Source organism: Lampetra planeri, chromosome 34, assembly GCF_965212315.1.
Source record: "Lampetra planeri chromosome 34, kcLamPlan1.2.h2, whole genome shotgun sequence".
NCBI lineage: Eukaryota > Metazoa > Chordata > Hyperoartia > Petromyzontiformes > Petromyzontidae > Lampetra > Lampetra planeri.
This window is the reverse complement of record NC_136140.1, coordinates 12,033,726-12,061,009: the sequence shown is the minus strand read 5'-3', so window position 1 is coordinate 12,061,009 and position 27,284 is coordinate 12,033,726. Positions and strand designations below refer to the sequence as shown.

Sequence of the window (27,284 nt, the reverse complement as noted above, 5' to 3'; positions counted from 1 at the left end):
AATTTCTCAGCATTGGAATGTTGTATTGGCCGATTTCAGTGACATTCTGCGTATTTTTTTTCGCTACGGCAGGAAATTGGAGAGAACTCAGAATAAAATCACGCAAAACGATTGGAAGCAATCATCATGGGGGTGGAGGGGCTGGGTGAAAAAGGGAAGGAGGGGGGGGGGCGGCACCTGAGCTCGGAAGGGCGAGCCCGGCACGTGGGTGTCAGCGAACAGAATGTTGATGGTGTACTCCCCCGGCGCCGTCGGGAGGTACGACACGGAGCACGAGCCATCCCCGTTGTCCTGGCACTGGATCTTGGCCTCGCACGGCCCCTCCACCGTGAGGCCCAAGCCGCCCGTGCCGGCACCCTTCGTGTCGATGGTGAACGGCGCCGGCTTGCCCACCTCACCGCCGCTCAGGCCCGGCCCGTAGGCACGCACCTGTGGGGAGGAGTGGAAGAGAGTGAGGAAGAGGGGCATATGTGGGGAGTGGGCGGGGAGGTGCGATGGGTAGGGGAGGATTCACTGAGCAGGAACTCTCTGTGTCGGCACCTGGAGCACCACGGTACCAGCCCCGTGGTGTCGGGGGACTGGAGAGGGCTGAGCCCCCGCCCCCACTCCGCTACCTGCTGAAGGCTCAGCGCCCCTTAAGACTGGAAGAATCTGATGAAATATGAAGCTCTTTTTGACAGATGTCCAATAGTTTTCACAGATGTCCAGTAGATATAGTTTGATATTCTAGATATTCTTCCATATTCTCTGTCGCCAAGCCAAAAATTGTCGGTGCAATATTCACATCGAGAGTGACAGCCAGACCAGAACGCACAAGAGATAAAAGCAGATCGCATCGTTACTTATTTTGTTTGGCGTTTAACATTGTTTTTTTCATCTGCTAATGAATACTAGTGGCCTGTTGGCTTTCCAGACCAGACCAACATTCTCAGCTTTATTAACAGTGGCTCTGTGTGAGCACAATGGAACAGGGCGGGAGGTGGGGGGCTGGGCGGGGGGAGGCGAATGTGCGTGCCAGGCCACACCTTGGTGGGGTCGGCGGGCGTGATGGCCTCCACGGCGAAGGGGCTGTCGGGCACCGGGTGCCCGTCGTACGTCACCTCCACCTTGTGGGGCCCCTCCTCCTTGGGCACGTAGTGCACGGAGAGGGGGGCGCCTGGCCCGGCCGCGGGGGGCGCCGGCTCTATGCGGCATGGCACAGGTTTGCGCGAGGGCCCCCACACACGCACGTCCAGCTTTCCCTGCCCGCCGGCGTCGCGTGTTGCCACGGTGAAGCTCTGCTCGCGGCCCACGTCGACGCCTACTCCGCAATCAGTGGGGGGAGGAGGACAGAGGCCGCGGTTAAACAATGAGAACGGTGCCGATGAGGTTGCTGTTGTTGTCGTTTTAGCCCCCTGCCCACCGGGGTGTCGCGTTTCACGCAATAAGTGACTTGGGTCGCATCTCAACACATCTGAAAGGGCACCCCCAGTGGCAGCTGTCCGTGTGTGGAACAAGGTCACCGAGTACTGGGTTGCGGAGTGGGCATGAGTTTTGCCAGTAGGAGGTGATGATTGCTGCTATGCATCTAAATCCCAATTGATATACGTAAAGTTTTCCAGACTTTGGCAAAATTTGGACTGCGACACCGGCACAGAACGGCCGAATCATTTACAAGGATGTCAGGGGATCTTTAATGTACTCTGTGAAGCAGAGGGCGCGCACATCTTCAAGGTTAGTCCCCACACTGGAGAATTATGCAGGGCAGCTTGGCGGATTCGAGGCCGCGATCGTCATCAGTGATCGATCACGCAGCCCTGCAGTTTATTGATCACGCCATTTCCGGTGGAAGGTGCGTCCACCAGAGGGAGCCCATCTAAATCCCCCGTGCCGCCGACACGGACTGTTGGGGCAAGTGCTGTTAATGGGCACCTATTAAGGCCAGCACGGCACACAAGCGGGTAGTTCGGTCAATACCATACCAGCCGCTGATGTTTAAACACCACACCAGGTACTCATATGAGTCGGCCTAGGGGATTTCCAGGACCAGTTCAGGTAATCATCACTTGTTATTGGTCGTGAGCAGGAATTGAACTGGGGTCGCTGGGTTCATAGCTCAGCACGCTAACCACTACCCTACTGCTTCCCACACAGCTCCATCACCCACCCTCCCCGCCGGCTACACATCCAGGCAGACAGCGTTCTGTAGAGCAGCGCACTAACCATGACATTACTACTCCCCACACGCACCTCCGATTAAGTGCGGCTGGCTACATACGGTGCGAAAGAAGATCTACATACATGCATACACGAACACACGCATGCACGCACATGGTGGTACACACTTCGCGGCAGTGCCCGCGCCATACCACACGCCGCGCCGTGCCACGTACGCGACTGCAGGCCGCTGACTTTAACTTTGCTCAGGTCCAGTGCCGGCGCCACGGCGACGGTGAAGGGGCTCTTGGGAACGTGGTCCCCGCCATAGGTGACCACCACCGTCATGGAGCCCTGCGGCGACACACCAGGGAGGGGCGACACCGTCACCCTCATGCTCCTCGTCGCTATTGCTTTTGCCCTGATTTCTATTCGCTTTATCGCTGTGTTTTTTCTTTTACAAAAATGCTGGTGTCCCTGGCCACTCTTGCAAAGGAGGCTCCTATCCTGGTCTCTTGAGTTCTTGAACTTTTGGTATTCGCGCGACCGTTCTTATAGCACATGGCGATCATCACGAAGCAATGCACAGTCTGCAGTGGTTTTACAGTTGCAATGTGCAATACCAATTGAGTAAGTAAGCTGTAGGTCATTTTTCAAATTTTCCAAATTTGGACAGTGATGCCAGCACACAATGGCCTACACTTTTTGAATGACGTGGGGCGATCTGTAACGTCCACTGTAAAAGCAGACGGCGCATATCTTACGATTAATAAACCTGCAGTGTTAACCAGGGAGGCATGTTGGATTTTACTGCGCTAACTTGACTCGATCAGCTCTCATCTCATGTCTGCGACCCAGCGTTTTGGAGGAAAGAGCTGGTGAATCACGTAAATATGTGTGACTCGGTTATCAGGCCAGTGGGTGAGTGAATGAATAAGTGAGTGAGTGGGTGAGTCAGTTAATAAGTGAGTGAGCGAGTGGGTGAACAGGTGAGCATTTCAGCAGGTGGTTGAGTGGACGATAGGATTAGGAGATAGTGCGAGTAGGTTTTGGAGCGGGTGGGTGGGCAAGTGGGTGGGCGAGCGGATGGGTGAGCAATCGGGCGAGGCTGCACCTGCTGCATGGCCGTGTAGCGCACGGTGTAGGTGAAGTCGTGGTTGTCAATGATCTCAAAGTCGCGCACGGCGTCGCCCTTGGTGGAGCTGGTAAAGTGGACCTCGAGTCCGGCCTTGCCGGCACCCTTGGTGAACACCGTGAAGTGGGTCGGCACGCCCACTTCCACGCCTGCCGTCATCATCGTGATTAGTTTTATATACAGCATCATCGTTCACACAAATTGCATCTCTCACAAAAGCCAAGGAGGAATCGCACAGACGAGCGGGAAGGCGGCAGGAGCAGCAAGGGGGTGATGAGCCGGCATGACCAACAATTCCCCGAGCTCTGCTGTTCTCTATATATTAAGATGTTTTCAGCCAATTAATGTATTTATAAATGGTGCGAGGAAACCTGAGCATTTGGAGCAAACCCACCATCATTAAAGTCATTAGCACCATCATCAACACAAACAGCAGTGGCATCATTACTATTATCATCATAATCAACAAGTTGGGTGGTGGCTCATGGTGATGGTAGGGGGCTCAGGTCAGTAGGGAGGGAGCCCCGTGGCGGCTCGTGGGGATGGTGGAGGGCTCACCTTGTGGCCGGAGTCCCGGGCCCTCGGCCTTGACCTTGTTGGCATCGTGTGATGGGTCGACCTTCACCCGGAACGGGCTGGACGGGATTTCCTGCAGCGTTGGACATCACAGTACCACCATCGACACAGGCTCCTTCACCGAGGTCCCATCACTGGGGTGTCATCCCTGGTATCTCATCAATTCACCGAGCCAGGGACCCACGCACGCATGTGAGGAGTGTGTTGAGGCGGGGGATTGCAGTTAGCGTGCTGCGCTATGAAACCAGTGACCTGAATTCGATTCCCGCTCACGGCCACCAACACCAGTGACTATTATCTGAACTGGTCCAGGGCCTCCCCTAAGTCGACTCGGAATTAAATGAGTACATGTTGCGGTGTGTTAACATCGCCACTGGGGACACAGAGGAGGCCACCCACTCCCTCTTGCACCGGGGAGATCTTCGTCTGTGTGCACGTGTGCGTGCATATGTGACGACCGTTCGTGCACGTGTGTCTATATGCGCATGGTGCGTGCATGCGAGCGCGCTACCCACCTGCTCAGCGAACAGCACCATGATGGTGTAGCGGCCGGCACCCGGTGGCGAGTACTTGACGGTGAAGGTGTCGTTGTCGTTTTTGATGATGTTAAAGTCAATGTCGGCCTCCGTGGGGCCCACGACCCCCGGGGCGCACTTAATGCCGATGCTCACGTCGCCTGCGTAGGGGGGGGGGCGAGGAGGGGGACCCTTCCGTCAGCACAGCCGCCGCCACAACCGCCGCCGATTGGGGAAATTCCACATTGCTATTGGCGGGGACCAGTTTATCTTTCTCTTGACTTCCCCCTGCAAAGTGGCAGCTGTTTCACAAAGTACTCTCCTGCTGCTCAAATGGGAATAGAGGTGTAGGACTCGTACTCTCGTTGCCTTTCTCGTCTCGTTTATTCATGCGTAGAGTTCACACCTCCTCATCATCGCTCCGTGTCTCTCCGTTTGCTCCGATGCACGACCCGCCATTAACAACACTCTATGTCTCCCCGTTCCTACCGTACACTGTGTTCTCTCTATCCCCTGCTACCGTACACTGTGTTCTCTCTATCCACTGCTACCGTACACTGTGTTCTCTCTATCCACTGCTACCATACACTGTGTTCTCTCTATCCTTATCGTATCTATTCCTGCTCACTGCTGCTCCGTCTCTCTCTCGGGCACCAACCACTCCAGCTCTAATCCCAACCAAGACTCCCGTCTCTCCGTTACGCTGTGCCCTTTATCCCCGCACCAATCAGTCCCAATCAATTATCTCGTCCCCCGCTCCCAGGCCCCCAGCCTCACGTGACCATGTTATTGCCACCAGGCCGGCGCCGGTCATTGGCCACTCACCCACCTGACCAATCACCAGCCTGCGTCCTCAGTCACCCCTAACACCTGTCGCGTCTTTTAACGACCCCCCCTTAATGCCACGACAACAACAACCGTGTCCTCAGATGCTCCTACTGTACTCTGCTCGCTTGCCTAGCAACAGAACGCGTGGCGCGTGATATTTCAAGTCCTACAGAGGTATTGGTTTACATCCCTGCAGAGCCAGCCGTGGAAATTCCTCGTTTTTAGTTTTATTGACCCCGGAGAGATGATGGGCCAAGTCAACCACCAACTGGGGATTGAACTCCGGGCCTTCCGACTGCGGGCCGCTCGCTCTACCGCGAAGCTACCTGAGCGGTCAGATGGAAATAAAATAGAGAGTGTGTGAGTGTGGCTTCATTTCTGTATGTATGTAGAACTTTTTTTGCACCGTATGTAGCCAACTGTGCTAATCGGAGGTGTGGGGAAGGACAACAATGTAAACACAAAAATAAGTTATCAAGAAATTAGTTTTCAATCTAGATGATTCAAAAGTAGCATAGCTCCAGTGGCTTCGTAATATCAGAAAAAACAGTGCTTCAGATGGCCACAGACGCGCATCTGAAAGTGCGCGATGCAGTGACCATCTGTTTTCTATGGCCAGCTTAAAGTCGTTGCGAGAATGACCGGAGTTCGGGTGATGGTATGTATCTCAATCTCCATCTCAGTGTGTGTCCTTTGTATCTCAGTATGTGTGCCTGTCTTTGTCTCTCTGTAATGACTGTCTCCATCTCAGTGTGTGTTTATCTCTCTGTGTGTCTACTATAAGGACGATGGTGGCGCCGTTGTCGCTGAGGCCTCACCTTGGCCGGCTTGGCTGCAGTCGACGGTGAAGTAGGTCGGCTCGTTGGCCTTGAGGCCGGTTTTCTCCACACCCGGGCCGTACACCTTCACGTTCTCCGGGTGGCTCCCTTCTCCAACATTCACCTGGCCGAAAGGAATCGCGCGGCGCAGACGCCAGGTGAGGCATCTCTTCGAGTCAGCAAATCAAAGTGAACGCTAAAAAGTCCATGTGATTTCTGATCCCCCGTTTACAACCCTGCAGAGCCAATGATGGAAATTCCACATCGCTCTGGCGGTGACAAATCTATCCATAAGACAACCATTGTTGACTTCCCCACAAAGACGTACTAATTTTATTGGCCCTTGAGGGATGATGGGCTGAGTCAACCCCCAACCAGGATTTGAATTCGAAATCTTCAGAAAGTGATCACATTAACGCTGAGCCAGTGTGACACGTCTGAGGATGCTTCGGACATCACCAAGCTTCGCCTATCACCTCCCATCCAGCGGCATGTGGGAGCAGAGGTGAGACTCTTTTCCCTGTGTTACCCGATTAGTTGAGCAATTGAATCGATAATCAGGGGCATAATCGATTATATCAATTATACTTCCAAGATTATTTGTGTACCCCAGTTATGAACTTGAACTCTCGAGGCCAGGATGAGTCTCATTTGCAATTGTGGCCTGGGGCATTGGTCTGCTGCCAGTAGGGGGCGATGATTACTGCTGTATAATCCCAAATAGGTACATTGTGGTAATAACCAGAGCAGCCGCTGGATTCGACCCGCGACCCCCTGTAACGAGCAGTGAGGGCGCTGCTACCCTTGAGCCGCATCACCACTCAGCGGGGTATCCCAGCTGTAGTGCAGTTGTTGTTGTATGTATGTTGAAATTCTTTCCCACCGTATATAGCCAACCATGCTAATCGGAGGTGCAGGGGATTAATAACAAACTAATCACAATGAGTTTTCAATCAAGATTTAAAAGTGTTGCTGCTGCTGCAAGTGTTGGGCGCTCACCCTGAAGGGGCTGAGCGGGATGTTGACGCTGCCCCACGCGATGATGATGGTGTGCTTGATGGCCTTGCGCGGAGTGTAGCAGCAGTGGAACGTTCCATCGTGGTTGTCGCGGACCTCCACATTGATCAGTTCCCCCTCGGCGTTCTACCACACAGCGACCATCACCATCGAACATTCACTCCACCGTCACTAATGATCAACACCACGACAATTATCAGCAGCTGCTGCATCAACAGAGACAGCATCATCAACATCACCACTACCATAATCATCATCTTCATCAACGCCACACACCGACCGTCACGAGCGACCAGGCTATTCACTGCACCACCACTATCAGGACCACCACCACTATCGTCCTCAGCAGCATCAACATTGCTTCCTTTATCATCATCATCCAAAATAAACTGAACATACTTAACAAAGAAAAAGATCCCCTATACAAAAAAGCACACGAGGGGATTCTGTGGCTAGTACCAAGCCCGTCCGCCTTTGTCTCCCCAGTGCGATGTTTACGCACCTCACCACATACTAATTTAAAGCTGATTCGACATAGGGGAGGCCCAGAACCGGTTCAAATATTCGCCACTATTATTGGTTGTGAGCGGGAATCGAACTCAGGCCACAAGGTTCATAGCGCAGTGCACTAACTGCATGCACACACACACACTCTGAGTTTCCAAAGCTATTGGTGTGTCCACTGGCAGGTGTTATCCAGCAAGTGAGGGAGCTAATTAGCATGCTGCTCATTAAGAGTGCTGGTTCAGTAGCGTACATGCTTGTTAGCGAGTTAGATCGTTAGCATGCCGACTCGTTAGGGTGTCAAACCCTGAGCATGCCAGCGCATCAGCATTTCAATTCGTGAGCGAGGTGGCTCATTTGCATGTTGGCTCGATGGAGTGCGGCTTCGTTAAGAGGAACAACTCGTGAGCACGCTGGCACGGCCGCATGGTGTCTAGTTAGCGTGCCGACTTGCTTGCGCACAGACTAATTTGTGTGACGGCTCGTTGGCATGCTGCCGTATTAGAATCCTGACACATTATGCCAATGTTTCATTTAGCAACCTGCAGTGCCGTCCGCAACCCGTGCGCCCGCGCGTCACCTGGGCATAGATCTTGAGCGCCCCTCTCCCCGCGGCGCGAGCGTCCACGGTGAACTCTGCTGGCGCGTCCACCACGCAGCCCGTGTGCGCCAGGCCCGGGCCGTGGGCCTTGACGCGCTCGGGGAAGTGGTCAGGCGGTGCCGGGAGGATGTGGGCGATGAAGGGGCTGCCCTTGATGTCCTCATCGTCGCACACGACGTGCACCGCGTACTCGCCCGGCTCCGTGGGCCAGTAGCAGACGTCGCACGAGCCGTCGCCCTTGTCCTCGCACTCGATCTTCGCCTGCGACGGCCCCTCGATTGAGAAACCTGGTGCGACGAGGTGGGGGAAGGTGGGGGGTGGGAGGTGAGTGAGGAGAGGGCCGGAAATGGGGAGACGTCAACAACATCATCATCGTCATCGACGTTAGTGTCACCGTCCCAGTCAGTGTCACCGTCTATGACACGAATGTCGGTGGCACCGTTAGCATCAACAACATCAATGCCGCCTACATGGGTGTCCTGACTAACACCATTATGTATACGTGCGTACGAGCGTGTGTGCGTGACCGCGTCTTTTGTGTATGCATGCAGCTGTGCATGCGTGTGGCCGTGCATCTGCGCGTCTCACCGAGCGTGCCGACCTCTGTCCCCACGGCCTCCACCACGAAGTTTGCCGATTTCCCGACAACGCCGGTCTCGAGGCCGGGCCCCCAGGCCCGCACCTTCTGGGTGCCGGCCTCCACCTCCACGATCACCTCGAAAGGGCTGGTGCAGCAAAACGTACATCACTAATTTATTCCTGTGCCTTCATTACAAAGAGGCTGAGAGTCTCCCCTTCAACAGCAGAGTTAGGACAAAGCAATCTTGAAGGTAGAAAAAAGTAATGGATTTCGTAACGCTGTCAAACTCAAGCGTTTGTTCTCAGAAATGTCTGATTAGTGAATATAACGTTACCGTGCGAGCCGCACAACGAGATGTTGCACGCGGCGTGACGCCTGACCGTTCGACAGTCCGCGTGTCTAGGCCCGATTATTTTTTTATTCATCTGGAAATCGGGAGCACCTACCTGCTGTGCACTAAGTTAACAAACAGGATCGTTTCCTGGAAGGTTGTAAAACAGTTTTAAAGCCTACCAGTTAATTTTTGAAACAAACTGTACGTGAATAATCAGCGCTCGTTTGAAATGGTAAATCGAGTTGGAACTGCGATCGTCGCTGTGCTGCGCGTGCTTGAGTCTGCGGGGGCGCGCGCATGGTCACCTGCGAGGGATGTTGTGGCCGCCCCACGTGATGGTGATCGTGTACTTCCCGGGCGCCGCGGGGCAGTACTCGAACTCAAAGACGCCATCGCCGACGTCTGTGCGCTTCACCGCCTCGTCCGTGCCACCTGCGGGAGAGGCGAGGGGAAGGAACGCCCATCGGGTCGTGAACTCTCCACCGTGACCCCCACACTCTCCTCCGCATGCAGTCTCAATGAGTGGAGGCATGTAGTGGTCATGGTGATGGATGGAGAGAGAGGTATAAAAACCGAACCGGTAGCCGCTATTCACCACCAAGTGGTGGTGGATTCATCACAGCGCTTGTGCGAGGCTAGGTGCACATGGAGGCCGTCACGTGATTTGTGGATGGCTCGCGCTGCTGGCAGGATGTCACGGAACAGACCCGGGTGCCATGAGTTGACTGAGATGACTGGCAGATGCACCACCTGTGCCAAAATCGCTGCATTTTACCTGCCTGTCACCCCGCAAGTTGTTTCGAGCATCGCTCACGCACACACGCACAAGCACATCCTCGGCAGCAAGCAGCTTCATTTTATTTGTCTCGTCGGCAGGGCGCAGCCACTCACGCGGGCCGCGGATGGTGACAATGAGCTCTCCTGTGCCGGCGCCCTTGGTGTGCACGCGGAAGTCGGCGTGTTCCTTGACGCGCACTCCCTTGGGCTGCAGCCCGCGGCCCCACGCGCGGCACGCGCTCGGGTTGCAGGCTGCACACACAAACGAACACAAAAAACATATAAAGATCCACCGTATAGCCTTAACAGACTGTTGGGGCAAGTGCTGTTAGCAAGCACCTATGAAGGCCGGCATGGCACACGAGTGGGTGGGTTGCCAACACCACGCCCGGCCGATTTTGTCTCCCCAGTGATGTTTACACACCACACCAGGTACTTATTTGAGGCTGAGTCGACATAGGGGAGGCCCAGGACCGGTTCAGATAATTGACACTGGTGTTGGCCGTGAGTGGGACTCGACCTCGGGTTGCCAGGTTTGTAGCGCAGCGCGCTAACCGCTTCACTACCGTTAGCGCATGCACACACACAAACACATGATTATAACGATGAGTTGTGTGTCTCATAAAGCTGTCCTCCAGCAGACATTGGCGGCGTCTCGGAGCGAGTGACCTGCATCTAATCTATTCATCTCAATGCATTTGCAAGGACACCCCCCCGCCAGTGGCAGCTGTCCCTGTTGCGGCACAAGGTCACTCTTGCCTGTAAGCCATATGGCATTAGTGCCAGTAGGGGACGACCATTGCTGCTGTTGTGAAAAAAACAATGCAATAGTTTGGGTGTAATTTTCAGAATTTGGCAAGTTTGGACCGTGATGTCGGCACTTGTTTCGAATGACGTGATGGGATCTTCAACGTCCACTGTGAAGCAGACGGCACGCGGTATTTTCAGTATTAACCAGGGTGGCAGAAGCGTGACCTTATGCAACGAGTGGTGAGCATGCTACCACTGGGCCACATGAGCCTTAACAGACTGTTGGAGTAAATGCTGTTAGCAAGAAGCCCCTATGAAGGCTGGCACGCCACATGCATGAGGGAGTGGGTGGCCACCACCACGCCCGGCCGTGGTGGTGACCAGGACCAGTTCAGATAATCATCATCGGTGTTGGCCGTGAGCGGGAATAGACCTCGCTTCGCCGAGTTCTTAGCACAGCGCGCTAACAGCTCCACTACCGCTGGCCACACTCACAAACACACACACGTGTACACACAAGCACACATGCACGTGAACGTGCACACTCACCCTGCGAGATGACAACGGTGTAGGGGCTGCGGGGGATGGGCTCCCCGGCGAAGGTGATGTGCACAGCGTGCGGGCCCTCGGTGACGGGCCGGTACGTGCAACGGTACACGCTGTTCCCGCGGTCTTCCAGCGACACCTCCACCGAGTCGGCACGGCCCTGTGGGTCCACGATCACCACGCCCACCTCGCCCACGCCCGCGCCTGCCAAATATAATCAGAATATGTATATATCCTGGAGGAATGCAATGAGCTATGAAGTTATTTTTGACAGATGTCCAGTAGGGGCAGGTAAGAATGTTACAATACACACACGGGCGCGCACATACACACACGCACACACACCCACATGGGCGCGCACATACACACATGCACACACACACATACGGGCGCGCACATACACACATGCACACACACGCACACATAGACACATAGACACAAATGTGCACTCACACACGTGCTCACACATGTGCTCACACATGTACGCATGTGTGCATACAAATACAAAGATCCCCCGTATAGCCTTAACAGACTGTTGGGGCAAGTGCTATTAGCGAGCACTTATGAAGGCCGGCACGGCACACGAGGGGGTGGGTGGTCAACACCACACCATCATTTTAGGCTGAGTTGACCTAGGGGAGGCCTAGGACCGTTTCAAATAATCGTCACTGGCGTTGGCCGTGAATGGGAATCGAACTCGGGTTGCCAGGTTCGTAGCGCAGCGCGCTAACCGCTACACTACTGTTAGCGCATGCAATAACAACAACCGCCATTCGCCACTAAGTGGTAGTGACGTCGCCACGACGCTTGTGCCAGGCCATGTGCACCTTGAGGCCACGTGAAGTGTCGAACGTCCGCTGGCAGGAGGTCACGGGGCAGACCCTGGTGCCACGGGTCGACTGACCGAGATGACTGGCTGATGCACCACCTGTGCCCCCTACTGAACCAACTTGCTGTGCTTTAGCCACCCGGCGCTCCGCTCGTTGTTGTGAGCGTCGCTCCTCCGCCCTCCGTTGTTGTTGGAGGGCGACTGCCTCCAACTGCCCAGTAGCGTCCTTCACGAGCCTCCTCCACAGAGGCCGATCTAGACACCGCTGGTACCAGTCATCGGCAAGTCCACTCAGCTCCACGTCCTCCTGTACCACATCACTCCATCTCTTCTCTAGCCGAGAAGACCTGAAGCTTCGTGTGGAGCGACAGACCAGATAGCTTCCACACAGCGTTACGCAACCGATGAAAATATATTGCTGCTCGACTGATTCGGAGTGAGACCTTTGCTGTTAAACTGGAGCCGGTCATAAGCACACTGCCCAGGTATGGAAAACTCTCCACTCTCTCCACTACTGCCCCATCACCGATTGGGAGTTGTGGGGGTGGAGTGTCCGATGGTACAAAATACCCAGGCAGGTGCTTAGTTTTGGTGGGGCTGATGGTAAGGCCCCACCTCTTAGTGGCACGCTCCAGTCTCAGCAGCAGCGTCTCCAACTCCTCTTCTGAATGAGCAGCTATTACCAAATCATCGGCATACATAACGTGGTTGACCAATAGGGAGCCATCCCTTGATCGCACCCGGGCGTCGATCAGCCTCCCATTATATCTGTGATCGCGGGCCACTGAGGCAGACTCCATCTCCTCAGCAACCCGCGACCACCACCCATCCTTGCAGCGCCTTGCGGCTCTCCGAACCTCCGAACGAAGGCTGCGGTAAACCTCATTCTCTGACTTGGGATGCTGTAGCCGATGAGAGTGGGCCTGCTGCTTATTCTCAACTAACCTGAACACCTCCTCTGTCAGCCAGGGTTTCTGGGGAGGTCTGGACTGCGTACCCAAAGCAGCCATTGCCGCTGCATGAGTCACAGTCCTAAACCTGGCCCATTTACCTTCGACATCAGGAGGAGTGGGGGACGATGCCAACCCCAGCTGCAAGCGATGATGAAATTCTCGCTTGCAACTTTCATCAGCTGAGACCAGGCCACTTTAGGTTGAAATGGGGTCCTGGGTGTACACCCACCACCGGAGTGGAAGAATGGCAGGCGCATCTTACAGATGACTAGTCGATGGTCAGAGGGCAGATCAGATCCACGGTAGGTCCTGGTGTCAAGGACATGGGCTCGCATCCGCTGGTCCGTCACTATGTAGTCCAGCAGATGTTCTTGCTTGGACCCGGCATGCATCCATGATGTTGTGTGGATGCGCCGATGCCGGAAGAGCGTGTTGATAATTACAAGCCCATGGGCTGCACAAAAATCTAGCAGCCTCCTACAGTTGTTATTGAGCTGGTCTGGCCCATGCCTTCCAATCACTCTAGACCAGGTGCCAGCATCATGACCAACTCGGGCATTGAAGTCATCCAACAAGATGACTCTGTCCCGAGTGGCCACTTTAGCCAGTACCTGTGACAGGAGGTCATAGAAGGCTTCTGACTCATCGGCTTTGCCTGCATCCCTCCACGGATGTTCGTCTTCGGTGGGGGCATAAGTAACCACAACCACCACTCCTCGCCTCCGGTTGATGGGAAGGCGAGCCCAAAGTATCCTGGGGCTTACAGCTTCCCACACCTCACCACCACGCTCCCACACCCCCTTCATTCTTTTGTTCAAAAGAAGAGCCACACCCTGTTGTTTGGCAGTCTCCTGCCCCGAGTAGAGGACTGTCCACCCCTCATGGTGGCAGGAGCCAGAACCGGTCCACGGACCTCCTGAATGCCACAGAGATCCAGGCGGTACCGGTCCAGCTCCCGACAAAGGAGTGGCAGCCTCTTCTCCGCAGTGAGCGTTCGAACATTCCACGTGGCCATCCGTAGTGGCGTTTCGTTGTTTCTGAAGGAGCCTCGAGGGTGAAAATTTCAATCTCCTGGCTCCGCCAATTGGAGTTTGGGAAGGAGACGTCATAGACGCCTGTCCCCCCGGGGCCTCCGGCACAAGCTTATTTGTTACAGATTTATGTTTAATTCGTAGTTTCGTGGTAATAAATTGAGGGTGGAGGGGTTACCAGCCCCTCGCACCCGTCCAGAGCCCCCGTTTAGCCACTGTGGTGGTCACAGACGCCATTAGGGGAGAGGCCAATGAGGCATTGGCCCTCCCCCCACAGCACTGTCCACTACAGTGTTGCCGTCCGGCACCGCGAGGAGGTAGGAGGTCGTTTTGCGCATGCACACACAGACACACGCACATGCAAAGACAAAGATTTCTCGTGTAGCCATGAAGCCAGGGCTGCTAGCAAATGTTTTTTAAGGGCCGTGCCGGATTTGTGATGGTGGTGGCAGTATGATGATGATGGTGGTATTGGAGTTTGGTGATGTTCGCGATGGTGTGGTGGTGTCTGTGGTCATGGTATTAGTGGTGATGGTATTAGTGGTGATGGAGGTGGCTTTGGTGGCGGTGTTCGTGATGGTTGTTGGTAGCGCTGTTGATAACGGTGTGCAGTTGGCCGCGTCGGTAGTATTGGTGATACAGGCGGGCGGAAGTAGTGTTCGGCATCGCCGTAGTTTTACCCGCGGTGTAGATCTCAAAGTAGGTGGGCTTGTGGGCCACGTTCCCGCTCGGCTCCAGGCCGGGTCCCCGTGCTGTCACCTTGCTGGCGTCGCCCACGGCGACCGTCGCCACGTCGACCTGGAACACGCTGCCGGGGATGTGCTGTCCGGCGAACAGCACGGTCACCTAGAAAACGCGCAACACACACACCCATCAGCTTTCAGGATTCGTGGAGATCGACCAATCCAGGAAAGACCCCAGGGTTGGTGGTGGCCGGTGACCTGGGCCCGTGGTACTGGGTCCCACGGGAGATCTCCATCGCCAATGACGCTGCACGCAACGGTCAACGTCAAAGTGACGTCCGACCTCGAGTGAACATTCAGGGCAACTGGTGCTCACCTCCAGTTTACAAGCCCTGAGGTGCTGGTGGATAATTCCACATTCCCTGTGGCAGGGGGTTGAGTCTATCCAGACGACAACTACATTTGACTTATCCCCACACACCGGTGCTCGTTTTATTGACTCAGAGGATGATGGGCCGAGTGAACCAGCGTGTGCTTGTAACCTGGTTGCAGTGACTATACAGTACCTTTATACAGTAGTGTACTGTAGAGAGAAAATCACAAACCCCAACTAAATTCAACACGTTCCGTGTCAATAACCACAGCGTGGCCTTAAGAGGAAAAGAATGAAACAGGTGATATTTTGGACAACGGCCCTTATTCGTATGCTACGACAGGGCCATTTTGCCCGAAACGTCGCGTATCACACAAAGCGTTCCCTTATAAAGACGGTATTACAGGGTGATCCATTTATAGATACCCCCCCCCCCCCATTTTCAACATGACAATGTCATAGCCGACGGGCCTCGTGTCTTAGCAGAGGGGGAGATGCGAGTTAGCGTACAGTCAAATAGAGAGAGTTTAGAGGGAAAAGTAGTTCCGGTTATTTTTATGTTTGATACTGTAGAAAGCGGGGCCGTCGGTAACTGGATCGTCCGCGAAGGGCCCTCGTGGGCCATCTGTAAATGGATCGCCCGCGACGGGGCCCCCTTTTGGGGGGAACTCTCACCTTGTGCAGGCCGGCCACCTTGGGGTGGTACACGACGGAGAAGGTGCGCCTCTTGTCGTTGTTGGGCGTCACCTTGGCCTAGCGGACGCGCAAACAGACGGCAAAGTGAGGCGGGAGGTGGGGACACTGACGACCGTGACCCCAGCGGCCACTGAACCCCCTGGGCGCCAGAGTTACAGACGAACAGGCCCGGCGCCCAGGGTATTTACACGCAGAGCACCGACCGCGGCGTTGTTAGACGAAGTTTACGATTATAACATTGCAAATGCCAGGCGCGCCGTATTGCGGCCGCCGCTCACGACAGGCGTTAAGATCCCGTGAGGGCCCAACCGCGTGTCGCCGGCGTCAGGGTCCGGACCAACACGAAGATGCCCGCCCCCTCCCCCGTGTGGCCTTGAGGCCGTTTGGGGGGGCAAGGGATGTCGGCGAGCAACACCTATGAAGGTCGGCACGGCACACGAGGGGTGGGTGGGTGGGCCAGCGACCAAGCCCGGCCGCCTTTGTCTCCCTGTTTTGGGCACAGCACCAAGTCCTTATTTGAGGCTGAGTCAGACCTATGGGAGGCCCAAGGACCGGTTCAGATCGTATGATCGTCGCTGGTGTTGGCCCTGAGCGGGGACTCGGGTCACCGGGTTTGTAGCTCCGCTCCAGAGACAAAGATCCCCCGTGTAGCCTTAAACTGTTGGGACAAGTGATGTTAGCAAGCACCTATGAAGGCCAGCACAGTACACGAGGGGGGGGGGGGTGAGTGGCCAGCACCACGGCCGACCGTCTTTGTCTCACCAGTGGCGATGTTTACACACTGCAGCAGGTTACTCGTTTGAGGCTGAGTCGATCTAGGGAAGACCCAGGACCGGTTCCGACAATCGCTTTCACTGATGTTGGTCGTGAGCGGGAATCGAACTCGGGACGCCAGCTCACCGCTACACCACCGCTCCCCTCCACTTTGTAAGACAAACAGCAGCAATCATTGCCCCCTACTGGCAGCAGACGAATGCCCCAAGGCTTCGCTCTTCCAAATGAAGACTCCCTATCCACGTCTCTTGAGTTCTCTCTCTCTCCGGGCCACACAACCTCACCCTCGACTCTCGTGCGGCCCTCTATAATCGATTGAGACGGAGAACAAAATATGTACCGGTTCAGGTGGCGAAACGTTAAGCCGCCCAATGTATTTGCATGGCCACTGAGAGTGAATGACTAGAAAAAGTAGAAATATTAACGATGCCCTTTTTGCTTATATTTGTCTTCAGACACGGTTTGTTGAGCACAGGGCTCAAACGCCGAAAACATCAAGCGGACAGCAACACACAGCACCATTAGCAAACGCGTAACAGACGAGAAGAGTGTGCAACGCGATCCTTGAACTGAGCAAGGCGATTGTTATTGCTCAGACGACGGGAGGGAATTCCAGAGTGGAAGGCAGTGCGACGGAGAAAGACACCATCACGTGACAACACGACTTGTCATCGTCAGTCTGGTGGCGCGGGGAGGCTGTGGGGGGGGCATGGGAGGTTGTAGGAGTGAGTGCGGCCCCTCACCTCCTCGGTGTGCCCCTCGGGGTCCTCCACGTACACCAGCACCTCGCCCACACCTGCGTTGAGCGTCTCCACGGTGAACTTCGCGGGGCGCGTCACCTCGTTACCCGAGCGCTCGATACCTGCCCGCCGGTCACATTGTCACTGCCGTCGTTATCCGCGCCTTCGCCCGATGTCATCGCCATCATCTTTGTTTTCGTCCACATCATCATTGCCGATGTCCTCGTCATTGCTATCAGTATCGTCACCATCGTCATCATTGCCAGCATCACTAACCGATATCATCGTTCCCATTACCACTATCGTCACCGCATCATTGAAATATTCATATTCACCATTGCCACCGTAATCGTCATTATTATTGTCAAATCACTCATTATCGTTGCCACTTTGTCATCACCATCATCATAACCATTACTTATCCTGATGCATCATCACCATTACGATCATCATTACCATCATCATCACAACCAGCATTATTGTCATCATTCTCATCAGCATCATCAATGACCACTTTCATCGGTGTCATCTTCTCTATCACCATTACCACTATACTCGTTACCCAGTCATCTGCAGCATCGTCACGACGCGGTCCGGTGAGTGTGTGTAGCAGCAGCACACCTGGCCCGAAGGCCTTCACGCTGTTGGGGTCGATCTTGGGCCGGAGGGGGGTCCCCGGCTTCAGCTTGGCCTTGGGGAACTGCGACAGGTAGGTCATCACCGAGTGCTCGTCCACATTGGGGTCGACGATCTCCTCCGGGGCGATTACCTGGGTGGGGGGCAGATCGAGGTGAAGGGCATGTGGAGGTCACCCAAGCATTTATGGTGCTACAGGCAATTATTATTAGTATGTGCGTGCGTGTGTGTTTCACTGAGTCCCATTACTGTTTTTCAGGAGGGTGCTGCCAAGTTTTTGTAATCGAGTGGCGAGAATTGCTGCTGCTTCGTGTGATCCAAATTTAGTGATTTTAACGTAATTTTAAAATATGCCAAATAATATGGATCGCGACGCCGCCACACACCGGCCTACTCGTTTCGAATGACGATGGCGCGAATTTTATAGTGAACACAGCATTAAAAACCAGGGAGGCCTACTAGATTGGAACAACAAACCTCTGCAACAAGCTGGGCTATTTCACCACCCAAAAACACATTGGATGGTTAGACTGACTCACTGACTGATCCACTGACCGACTGGCTGACAAACTGACTGACTTACTGACTCACTGACTAACAAATTGACCCACTCACTCACTGACTCACCGACTGATTGACTAACTGACCGACTCACTGACTCGCCTGTTACAGAAAACAAGAGTGGCTCAGCGCTGCTGGGTCTGCGCATATCGAGCGAGCAGCCCAGCGGCTACCACAGTTGCGAGATGTTAACTACCTCGCCTGATATATAGGAGATCGTCGGTTCGATACCAACCCCGTACCCTGTATATTTGAAGTTTGCATGTTCTCCCCCTGGTTGCGTGGATTGCTCTCCGGGTCCTCTGGGTTTCCCCTCCACATTTAGAATCAACGTGCGTTTTAAAGTATTTGGCTGCTATACATTTCCACGTGAATAGCCAGTTCGTTGAGCTGTGATTTTTGACCAGGTCGCTTCTGAAAAAGAGCTGTATAGCTCAGTGGGCCTTACCTGGTAAAATAAAAAAAAAATTAGTTTGGTCGCCAGGTGAGCTCACCTGTGGGACGCCGAGCCAGTCATCCGCCTGCTGCATGGCCTCCCGAGCATTGTCCACTGGCTTGTTGGGGTCCCAGGACTGCCAGTCGGGGCACAGGCCTTCACACCCGAGATCACACACAAAGACAAAGATCCCCCGTGTAGCCTCAACAGACTGTTGGTGTAAATTCTGTCAGCGAGTGGCACCTATAAAGACCGTAGACCGTTAAGGCCAACATCCCGCTTGGCTGTATGTATGCTGAACTTCTTTTGCACCGTACGTAGCCAACCTTGCTAATCGGAGGTATGGGGGAAGGACAAACTCCTCAGTGGTGATGTTTACACATCAGACCAGGTACTCCGTTTTAAGCTGAGTCGGGGGAGGACCGTGATCATATAATTTTGCCACTGTTTTTGGTCATGAGCTGGAATAGAACTAGGGCCGCCAGGTTCATAGCGCACTGTGCTAACCACTGCACGCCACTGTTCTGCACGCAACTATCATCACTAATGCGGCACTATGGTTGGTGGTAGCGATGGTAGTTGTGGTGGTGGTTTTGATGGTGGTGCGGCACTCACCGGGAGCGCAGTTGTCCACCAGTGCCCCCAGGGCCTTGCCGTCTTGCCAGTCGCGATGGAAGTTGGTGATGGGAATTTGCGGGACCTTGTTCTGGATCCAGCCCAGCAGGCGCTGCTTTGGCGTCTGCTTCTTCATCTCCTCCTCGTCCTCGTCATCCCACATGGGCATGGAGATGGAGTAGTGCAGGATCAGTGTCCACACGAGGCCCAGGATCAGCTTCAGGTTCCCATCCACGATGGCTTTGCTGTCTGTGGGGGGCACCAGAGGGAAGAGGGGGACCCAAGGGAGATGAGGCTTTAGTTCGGCGAACAGTGCGAATGAAGTTCAACATATACGTTAAGCGCGAGCGCACGCGTATACTGCTTGTGTATTACAAGGATAAATTAGGGCCCGTGGGTATGATCACTGCTCTTGTGAATGTTGATATCATGACATATCTGATGATGATGATGGCGCTGTCATTTACACTTCACCATCTATTCATCACGCATCACGTGCACATTCATTATCAGTCATCAATATCACTAATATAATATCGTCAAGTATGATACTAATGTACTAATTGGTTATTATAATTACCACGATAAATTACACTGTTCAACAACAAAAAAACAATTTTTCTGGCCTGGAATTTTGCAGCTGTTTTAGACTAATTTCAGGGTGCTGATTCCAAATCTGATCTCAGATTTGCTCTATCACATCTCATTTTTATGCTATCGGCATACCCCATTTTAATTGATTTTACCCGAAATTAACTCTGTCACTTATGATTGCAAGTTGTTGCGAGTCAGTGACTGCTTTAGTGTTAAAATATGGTGCTGTATTTTTAGGATAGTGTGTTTATAATATAATTTTATGTAGATATCCACATTTATTTAATATTTTTCTTCTGCAGTCTTTATTGAAAATGCAATATTTGATATCTCAAAAACCTGATGTGATAGACAAAAACTGATGCCAGATTTGGAATCAGCACCCCAAATTTACATTGAAACCGTTGGAATACCTTATGCCAGAAAAAAGTGTGTTGACCAGTGTATTCACCATCACCAATAATATAGCCCACAACGCAACCATCACCATCGTTAATGATGACAATGATAATTAACATCATCATATATAATACAACCATCATTAATAACATCACCATCATATTAATCCTCCCCATCTATTTCAGGAATACATTTCGAAACATCTGTGACAGGTCACATTTTGCTTTTACAATGGGGCAGGTAGAACACAAGCAGGGATTGTGATTCGTTCAGAATGCTGTCTGCCTGAATGTATAGACGTCAGGGAGGGTGGGTGATGGAGGTGTGTGGGGAGTGGTAGTGTAGCAGTTAGCGCACTGCGCTATCCACTCGGTCTATGTGAGTGTGTGGGTCTTTATACGAGTCTATGGATATCTGTACACGTCACGAGTGACACAGGGCTGAGACCATCAACTCCCTACACTTGCGAACCCGGTGTCATCGCTGTGGTTGGGCGGATTTGAACCCAAGGTCTCAGCGGCGCCGGCTCGGCGTCTCAGTGACCCCCCCCCCCCCCAAGACAGTCGCCCACCTCTCCCCAAACGATTATTATGAACAGTCCGAGCATGTGGGACCCTAGGCTCTCCCGATACCCAGCCCGGCACGGGGAGAGGAGTTGAGGTGCGGGAGGGGGGTGTGGGAAGGAGGTGGCGGGTCGTGGTGACAGCTGGGCCAAGACGAGGTTAAGTCACGTGGCCATATTAGGAAGGCAAAACCTGGCACGGAATCTCGGCCGCACAAATGACAAGGGACCGTTTTATATATATATTTATACAAGTAATTTAAGAAATCCTTTGCTATAATTGGTATTGGCCGTGGCTGGCATGACCTCACGGGGTATTCGGGGGTTGTGGGGAGGCGGAGACGGGGGAATAGGAGGGAGATTGAGTTACGGAGGCCGCAGCAGGACTCGGAGGGCCTCCCATCACTGCCGACGACGACGTTCGTCTATCGTACGGGCAGAGCGGCAGCGCAGCGGTTTGGCGCGCCGCTCCTCGACGGAACCGGCGACTCGAGTTCGACTCGCAGCCACGGCCGACACACCAGTGGGAACCGATCCCTCACGACCAATGAGTTGTGAAATCTCTGCTTGACAGGAGACGGAGCCTCCTGCACCGGCATTGCGGACGCTCTATTCAATGGACGACGGTCCTATTCACAGCTCAGTGTGCCGTGTATCCGACCGTCACGTATCCACCCAAACCAATTAACCGCCCACACCCAGTGCAGTATTTTGCATGGTGCAACTGCCCTCTTCTGTAGACGACCACAAATCCGACCTCACATCGGCCCATTACCCGAGTCTCCAGCAAGTGGGACGTGCGACGTGAGGTGCACCATATTGATGTCAAAGGGTCCTTCAAGGTCAACCTGCTCTGATTTTAGAGCTGGGAAATTGCGAAGTCGAGTTAATAAAGAGGGAAAAGGCAATACTTACACTGTATAGGTTAACATTCCGTTATCTCCAAGTTAGTCTATGCGCATTCCGTTATCCCCAAATTAGTCTATGCGCATTCTGTTTAAGCTATATTAGTCTATTAACATTGTTTTTTTCTGTCATTCGTTTTACAAACAAACAAACAGGAAAGAGTTATTTCCCCCGGCTGCGCGTCCATATGTGTCCCATTGGCGTGCGACGTCCGAATGCAAGGAAGTGCAGAAGGGTCGAGGGAATAGCCACAGCCCGTTCAGGACATCCTCAACACGTCTTACCGAGCCACAGCGCATACATAAACCATGTCGCACCACTCAAACACTCACATTAATCATATTCATATATTATGCCACGTGTTATCCAGGAAAGGCTCATCGAGTTACATCACTCTTGCAGGAGGATCCTGTGAGGTTTTCGTATTGGGAGTCAGTGATGATTGCTGCTGCTGTGTGTGGTCTCAATCAAGTCATTCGCAGTGGAATTTTTCAAAGCTGTGTCGATTTAAACCACGAGAGCCAGGGTCAAAAGAGAACTGTGCAGTTTTAACGTCCTATATATACCACCAACCGCAAGAGAATATCGACAGATCGATGCACAATATAAGTCGTGATAGAGATTCACAGAGATATACACGAAGACAAGCCACAGTCGTGCGATTGTGGCCATGCAACCAAAACTATGGACCGTAAAATAAATCGCTGTGGTCTGCGCTCCTTCAAAAAAGGAGGAACAGCAAAACGAAGCTCTCTAATGAAGCCCTCTCGTCGTGGCAGCAGACCTCGACATTGGCATCGAGCTCCTGGACACATTGGTGCAGTCTTGCGCGAGAGCAGAATGGAACTTCCTATAAATATCAGTTGCTTTGATATTATCTGCCACCAGGAACTCAATTGCCCAACGCTGCTTCCCCACAGCAATAGGAAACGCAGTTTTTTTACCGTCATAATGGAACTACCCAGACTGCTTTTCGAGGCTGTATTGAGACTTTAAGAGTCGCCATCAAATGTACACGCGTTAAGCGACGGCCTGTCTGTCGTTCTCTTGCGATTATCCACGGTAAAACGTCAGTCGAGCTCGGTGATCCGATTATCCTGTAAACACGCAACGTTGAGCCAACGTTGGCCCACTGTTGCGTGTTTACTGGGCACTAATGTAATCGATCACTCTACCGATTATAGGTTCGATTACTTGACTAATCAGATCGGGTAAGACGAAAATACATTGAAGTATCACGCGTGACGCTGGACGGCAACTGATAGATGAATCGTGAACCTCCTGCTCAGTCACGTGGGTGTTGATGAATTACGCGGCACGCCGGCACGTGTTGCCGATCACGTGGTAAAACAGCAGATGAAACGGCGGCGGTGACTACGCCTCTGCTGCACGTGGCTTGGCTGTGATCATCTAGCGCTGTGGAGGCAGCAGTGAGGGTTGGTGGTTCGCCACACTGATTTTATTGTGAAACTCCCAACCTGTGGGCGTGGAGGAGGGGCTATGTCCTGGCTCGCCAGGAGAAGGCGGTCCAGCAAGTGGGCGAATCGCCATCTGTTTCCGTCTGTACGGGGATGGAGCGTTGCCCACTCGCACAAGGCGTGGGGTTTCTCCGGGTGTTCCGGCTTCCTCCACACGTGTATAATAATATACACGACTTATCATTAATCAGCTGAAAACATATTACAGATACAAATCTAATGCGGAAGGGACCCTCCTGAAAAATAGTCCCACGACTCAGTAGCGTGGCTCCCCTGGATAAATAATTAAATTAAATTAGATCAAATACCCAAACTCGCCACGCTCCCCATTAGCACTGCCTCACACATCAGTGAGTGGTGCAAAAGGTCCACGTTTCAGGCAATGGCCCTTCCTCAGAAAAGAGGACACATACTTGTATTAATGGTGATGATAATTATATGAGTGGTGTGGGCATGACTGTGTTGGAGATTGGTCCACACACACGGACAAAGATCCCCCATATAGCTCTAACAGACTGTTGGGGCAAGCACCTATGAAGGCCGGAACGGCACACGAGGGGGTGGGTAGCCAGCACCACGCCCGGTCGCCTTTGTCTCCCCAGTTGCGATGTTTGGTGCGATGTTCACACATCGTATCAGTACTCGGGGAGGCCCAGGCCTGATTCAGATAATCGTCACTGGTGTTGGCCGTGAGCGGGAATCGAACTCGGGTGACCATATTCGTAGGGCAGACCTCTAACCGTTGCACTATCTCACATACACCTCATAAACACACACCTTCGCTCGCAAAGACCTCTCGCACACCCGTCACACCCCCTGCGTAGCCTTCACATACTGTTGGGGTGAGTCTCAATAAATATGCAACGTTGGGCCAACGTTGGTATATGGTTGGCGGAACGTTGGACCAACGTTGGGCTATGTTTACTGATTCGATGTTAGCAAGCACCTATTCGGACCATCGTGGCTCTGGCCCAACACACACGCGCACACCCAGCGCGCAAAACACGTGCGCATTCTCACACACGCACGCACCCGCAATCCATCGCCCAGTCATTTTATCAGCTGTTATCCCGCGCGCGCGCGCGTGTCTGTCGGGGGCTGAGATGCATGTGGAGGGGTGGGGGCCACTCAGCTGTCACGCACAGACACAAGAACAAAAAATACAAAGATGCCCCGTATAGCCTGTAACAGACTGTTGTGACAAGTGCTGTTAGCGAGCACCTATGAAAGCCGGCACAGCTCACGATGGGGTGGGTGGCCAAAACCACGCCCGGCCGCATTTGACTCCCTCGTGGCGATGTTTACACACCGCACGAGGTACTCGTTTGAGGCTGAGTCGACCTAGGGGAGGCCCAGGACCGGTTCAAATAATCGTCACTGGTGTTGGCTGTGAGCTGGAATCGAACCTGGGCCGCCAGGTTCGCGCCCACACAAAGACAGACAGACAGACACGCACACACACACATTCCTGCCCTCTTCTCCCAGCCCCACTGTCGCTCATCATCTCACGCCGCCTTTCACACACACGACCACCATTCCCAGAGGAAGCGGTCTGGCAATGGCTCAGTAACTGGTTCATCATCATCATCATCGTCGTCGTCGTTAGTATTAACATCATCATCACCATCATTGGCGCACGTGGCCTCTGCCGTCTAAGTGATCGGTGAAGGAACTTCGCGCACGTGATTGGCACACGGGGTTGAAGCGACTCGAGGAGGCGACTCGAGGAGGCGACCCTCGTGTGGAGTCGATTGCGTCGTGGCCACAAGAGGACAAACATATAGTAGGCGACGTTTCGGGAAAGGGTCCTTCTGTACATTTCGAGGCTAAACCAACACTGCCCCAGGAGGAAAGCAGTGACTGTCTTCTTCTAGAGGCGGCATTGTTGGCGGACGTGCTGAGTAGTCGTTGTTGTTGTGCTCGTGCACCACGAGTCACGTGTGTGTGTGTCTTGCCGAGCACGGAGTGCAGCGATCGTATGGCGGCATAAACTTCGACTCTGAGAAAGAAAGACGCGATAAGACTGGGTGGGGTTGGAGGTTGTGGGTGGCGGCGTCGAATGGAGATGATTGGTCGGGGGTGGCGAGAACGAGACAAGAGGACCTTCTAGAGCAGGATAAGGAAGCGAGACGACCCATTCGAACGATCCAAAAGAGGCGATATATGGAGGCTGGGAACGTGCTCAGAGGACTGAGCTTCACGAAGAATGTTCCAGAGAGAAATGTTGCTGTGTGTGATAGAGCTGATGATTATGCCGTGCCTGTGTTTGATGTTGCTGTGTGTGATGATTTTGATGTTGCTGTGTGCTATGATGCTACGTGTCACGATGATGATGATGATCCAGAATAAGTAATATTTTAAAAACTTTTTTTTAAACACGCTTTAATGAAATGTACCGTACTAGTAATGGAAGAATTGCACGACTCCAGGAAGTGGCCCCCAAGCTTGCCATAACGTCAGGGACCGTGGTGGTTTACAGCCAACGTTAGTTGAGCGTGGACAATTAGACCCAAGCCGAAACATAACATATAAAAAGATTGTTTAAACATGTTTTTTTTAGAGAATATAGTATTGTTATCAGTATGACATAAGTATAACAAGTTTGCAGTCGATGCCACATTGGGAAGTGGGTTAAAATTGAGTTACAAGATTTGAGGATAAAACAACAACAGACAGTGAGTTAATAAAAAGTGTGTAAAAAAATTGTTTAAACATTTTTCTTTTTGATAGAATATGATATTGTCATCAGTATGACATAAGTATACCAAGTTTGTAGTCGATACCACATTGGGAAGTGGGTTAAAATTGAGTTACAAGATTTGAGGATACAACAACAGAGTGAGTTAAGCGTGTAATAAAAAGGCAAGAGACGTGGACTGGGCACATGCTCAGAGATAGGAGCGGGAGCTCGATGAAGGGAGTCCTGTGAGTGTTCGGGATGCTGGGAAGGAGGCCAAGAGAAATTAAAACAAATATGCTGCTTGACGACTTGAAGGAAGGATGGGGGATGGGAAGGTCCAGTGACATAAAAAAGAAAGCTCCAGATTGGACAATATGGATGGGGCTTGAGCCATGGTCGAGGCCGGCCAACAGAAGATGACCCAACCACGCGCGCGATGTGGCGCTTTGGCAGCAGGAGTGAGTGGATAGAGCAGAGATTTGTGAATTTCACAAAACCTCGCCGGGCTGCCAGGATGCCAGCAGATGGTAGGACGTGACGTGGGTATATGAACCCGTCTGTGCGGAGTTTTTAACGTTATCCCAACGTACGCGTGGGGTTTCTGTCGTGACCCCCAGCCTCCTCCCCACACGAGGCAAAGCATTCTTACAAAAAAATATTTTGGCCATTGAAGCTTTCTTGGATAAATTACCGGCATCGTCATTATTACGACCATTCATTTTTGAGCGGTGGTGAAGTCGCCTCGAGCGCACGAGCTACATGGATTGTCGCATCGCAGGACCGTGAGAAAAGGCCGACGGCTTGGAGAGTTAATTCATCCAGCAGTTGATAGATGATGGCTGCTGATGATGATGGTGGTGAATAGTTTCGTAGAATGTCGGGCCGGGATGTCGCTTCTTACAAAAATAAACGACTACCATTTCCGGCCTTAATAAACTAAACTCAATTAGTTTTTTAAATTAAATTTTACCAGGTAAGGCCCACTGAGCGAGATATTGTAGCTCTTTTTTAGAAGCGATCTGGCCACGAATTATAGCTCAATAAAGTGGCTTACCATCACGTGGAAGTTGATAGCAGCATGTTTTTAAATGTGGAGGGAAAACCCAGAGGACCCGGAGAAATATCCACGCGACCATGGGGAGAGAGACACGCAAACTCCAAATATATCCCTGCAGTCTACACACTGCTTGTGGGATCTTTGCTTCTTGTATGTATGTTGAA

General features: G+C 52.8%; 1 protein-coding gene across 4 annotated transcripts in view; it reads right to left on the bottom strand.

Moving 5' to 3' along the window:
- The window catches only part of LOC144730157 (filamin-C-like), a 58,787-nt gene that overhangs the window by 27,114 nt on the left and 4,389 nt on the right, over positions 1-27,284 (bottom strand). For all 4 annotated transcript variants that reach the window (XM_078610755.1, XM_078610757.1, XM_078610756.1 and 1 more), the window contains exons 2-20: positions 19,445-19,693; positions 18,888-18,985; positions 17,818-17,965; positions 17,200-17,318; positions 15,662-15,739; positions 14,611-14,776; positions 11,121-11,321; positions 9,936-10,073; positions 9,350-9,476; positions 8,719-8,855; positions 8,110-8,417; positions 7,008-7,151; positions 6,009-6,132; positions 4,363-4,523; positions 3,830-3,920; positions 3,251-3,420; positions 2,373-2,490; positions 1,026-1,300; positions 178-429 (exon numbers count right to left, since the gene is read on the bottom strand). In XM_078610755.1, coding sequence (XP_078466881.1) covers positions 178-429; positions 1,026-1,300; positions 2,373-2,490; positions 3,251-3,420; positions 3,830-3,920; positions 4,363-4,523; positions 6,009-6,132; positions 7,008-7,151; positions 8,110-8,417; positions 8,719-8,855; positions 9,350-9,476; positions 9,936-10,073; positions 11,121-11,321; positions 14,611-14,776; positions 15,662-15,739; positions 17,200-17,318; positions 17,818-17,965; positions 18,888-18,985; positions 19,445-19,693 — 3,104 coding nt within the window. The remainder of the gene's footprint in view (positions 1-177; positions 430-1,025; positions 1,301-2,372; positions 2,491-3,250; positions 3,421-3,829; positions 3,921-4,362; positions 4,524-6,008; positions 6,133-7,007; positions 7,152-8,109; positions 8,418-8,718; positions 8,856-9,349; positions 9,477-9,935; positions 10,074-11,120; positions 11,322-14,610; positions 14,777-15,661; positions 15,740-17,199; positions 17,319-17,817; positions 17,966-18,887; positions 18,986-19,444; positions 19,694-27,284) is intronic.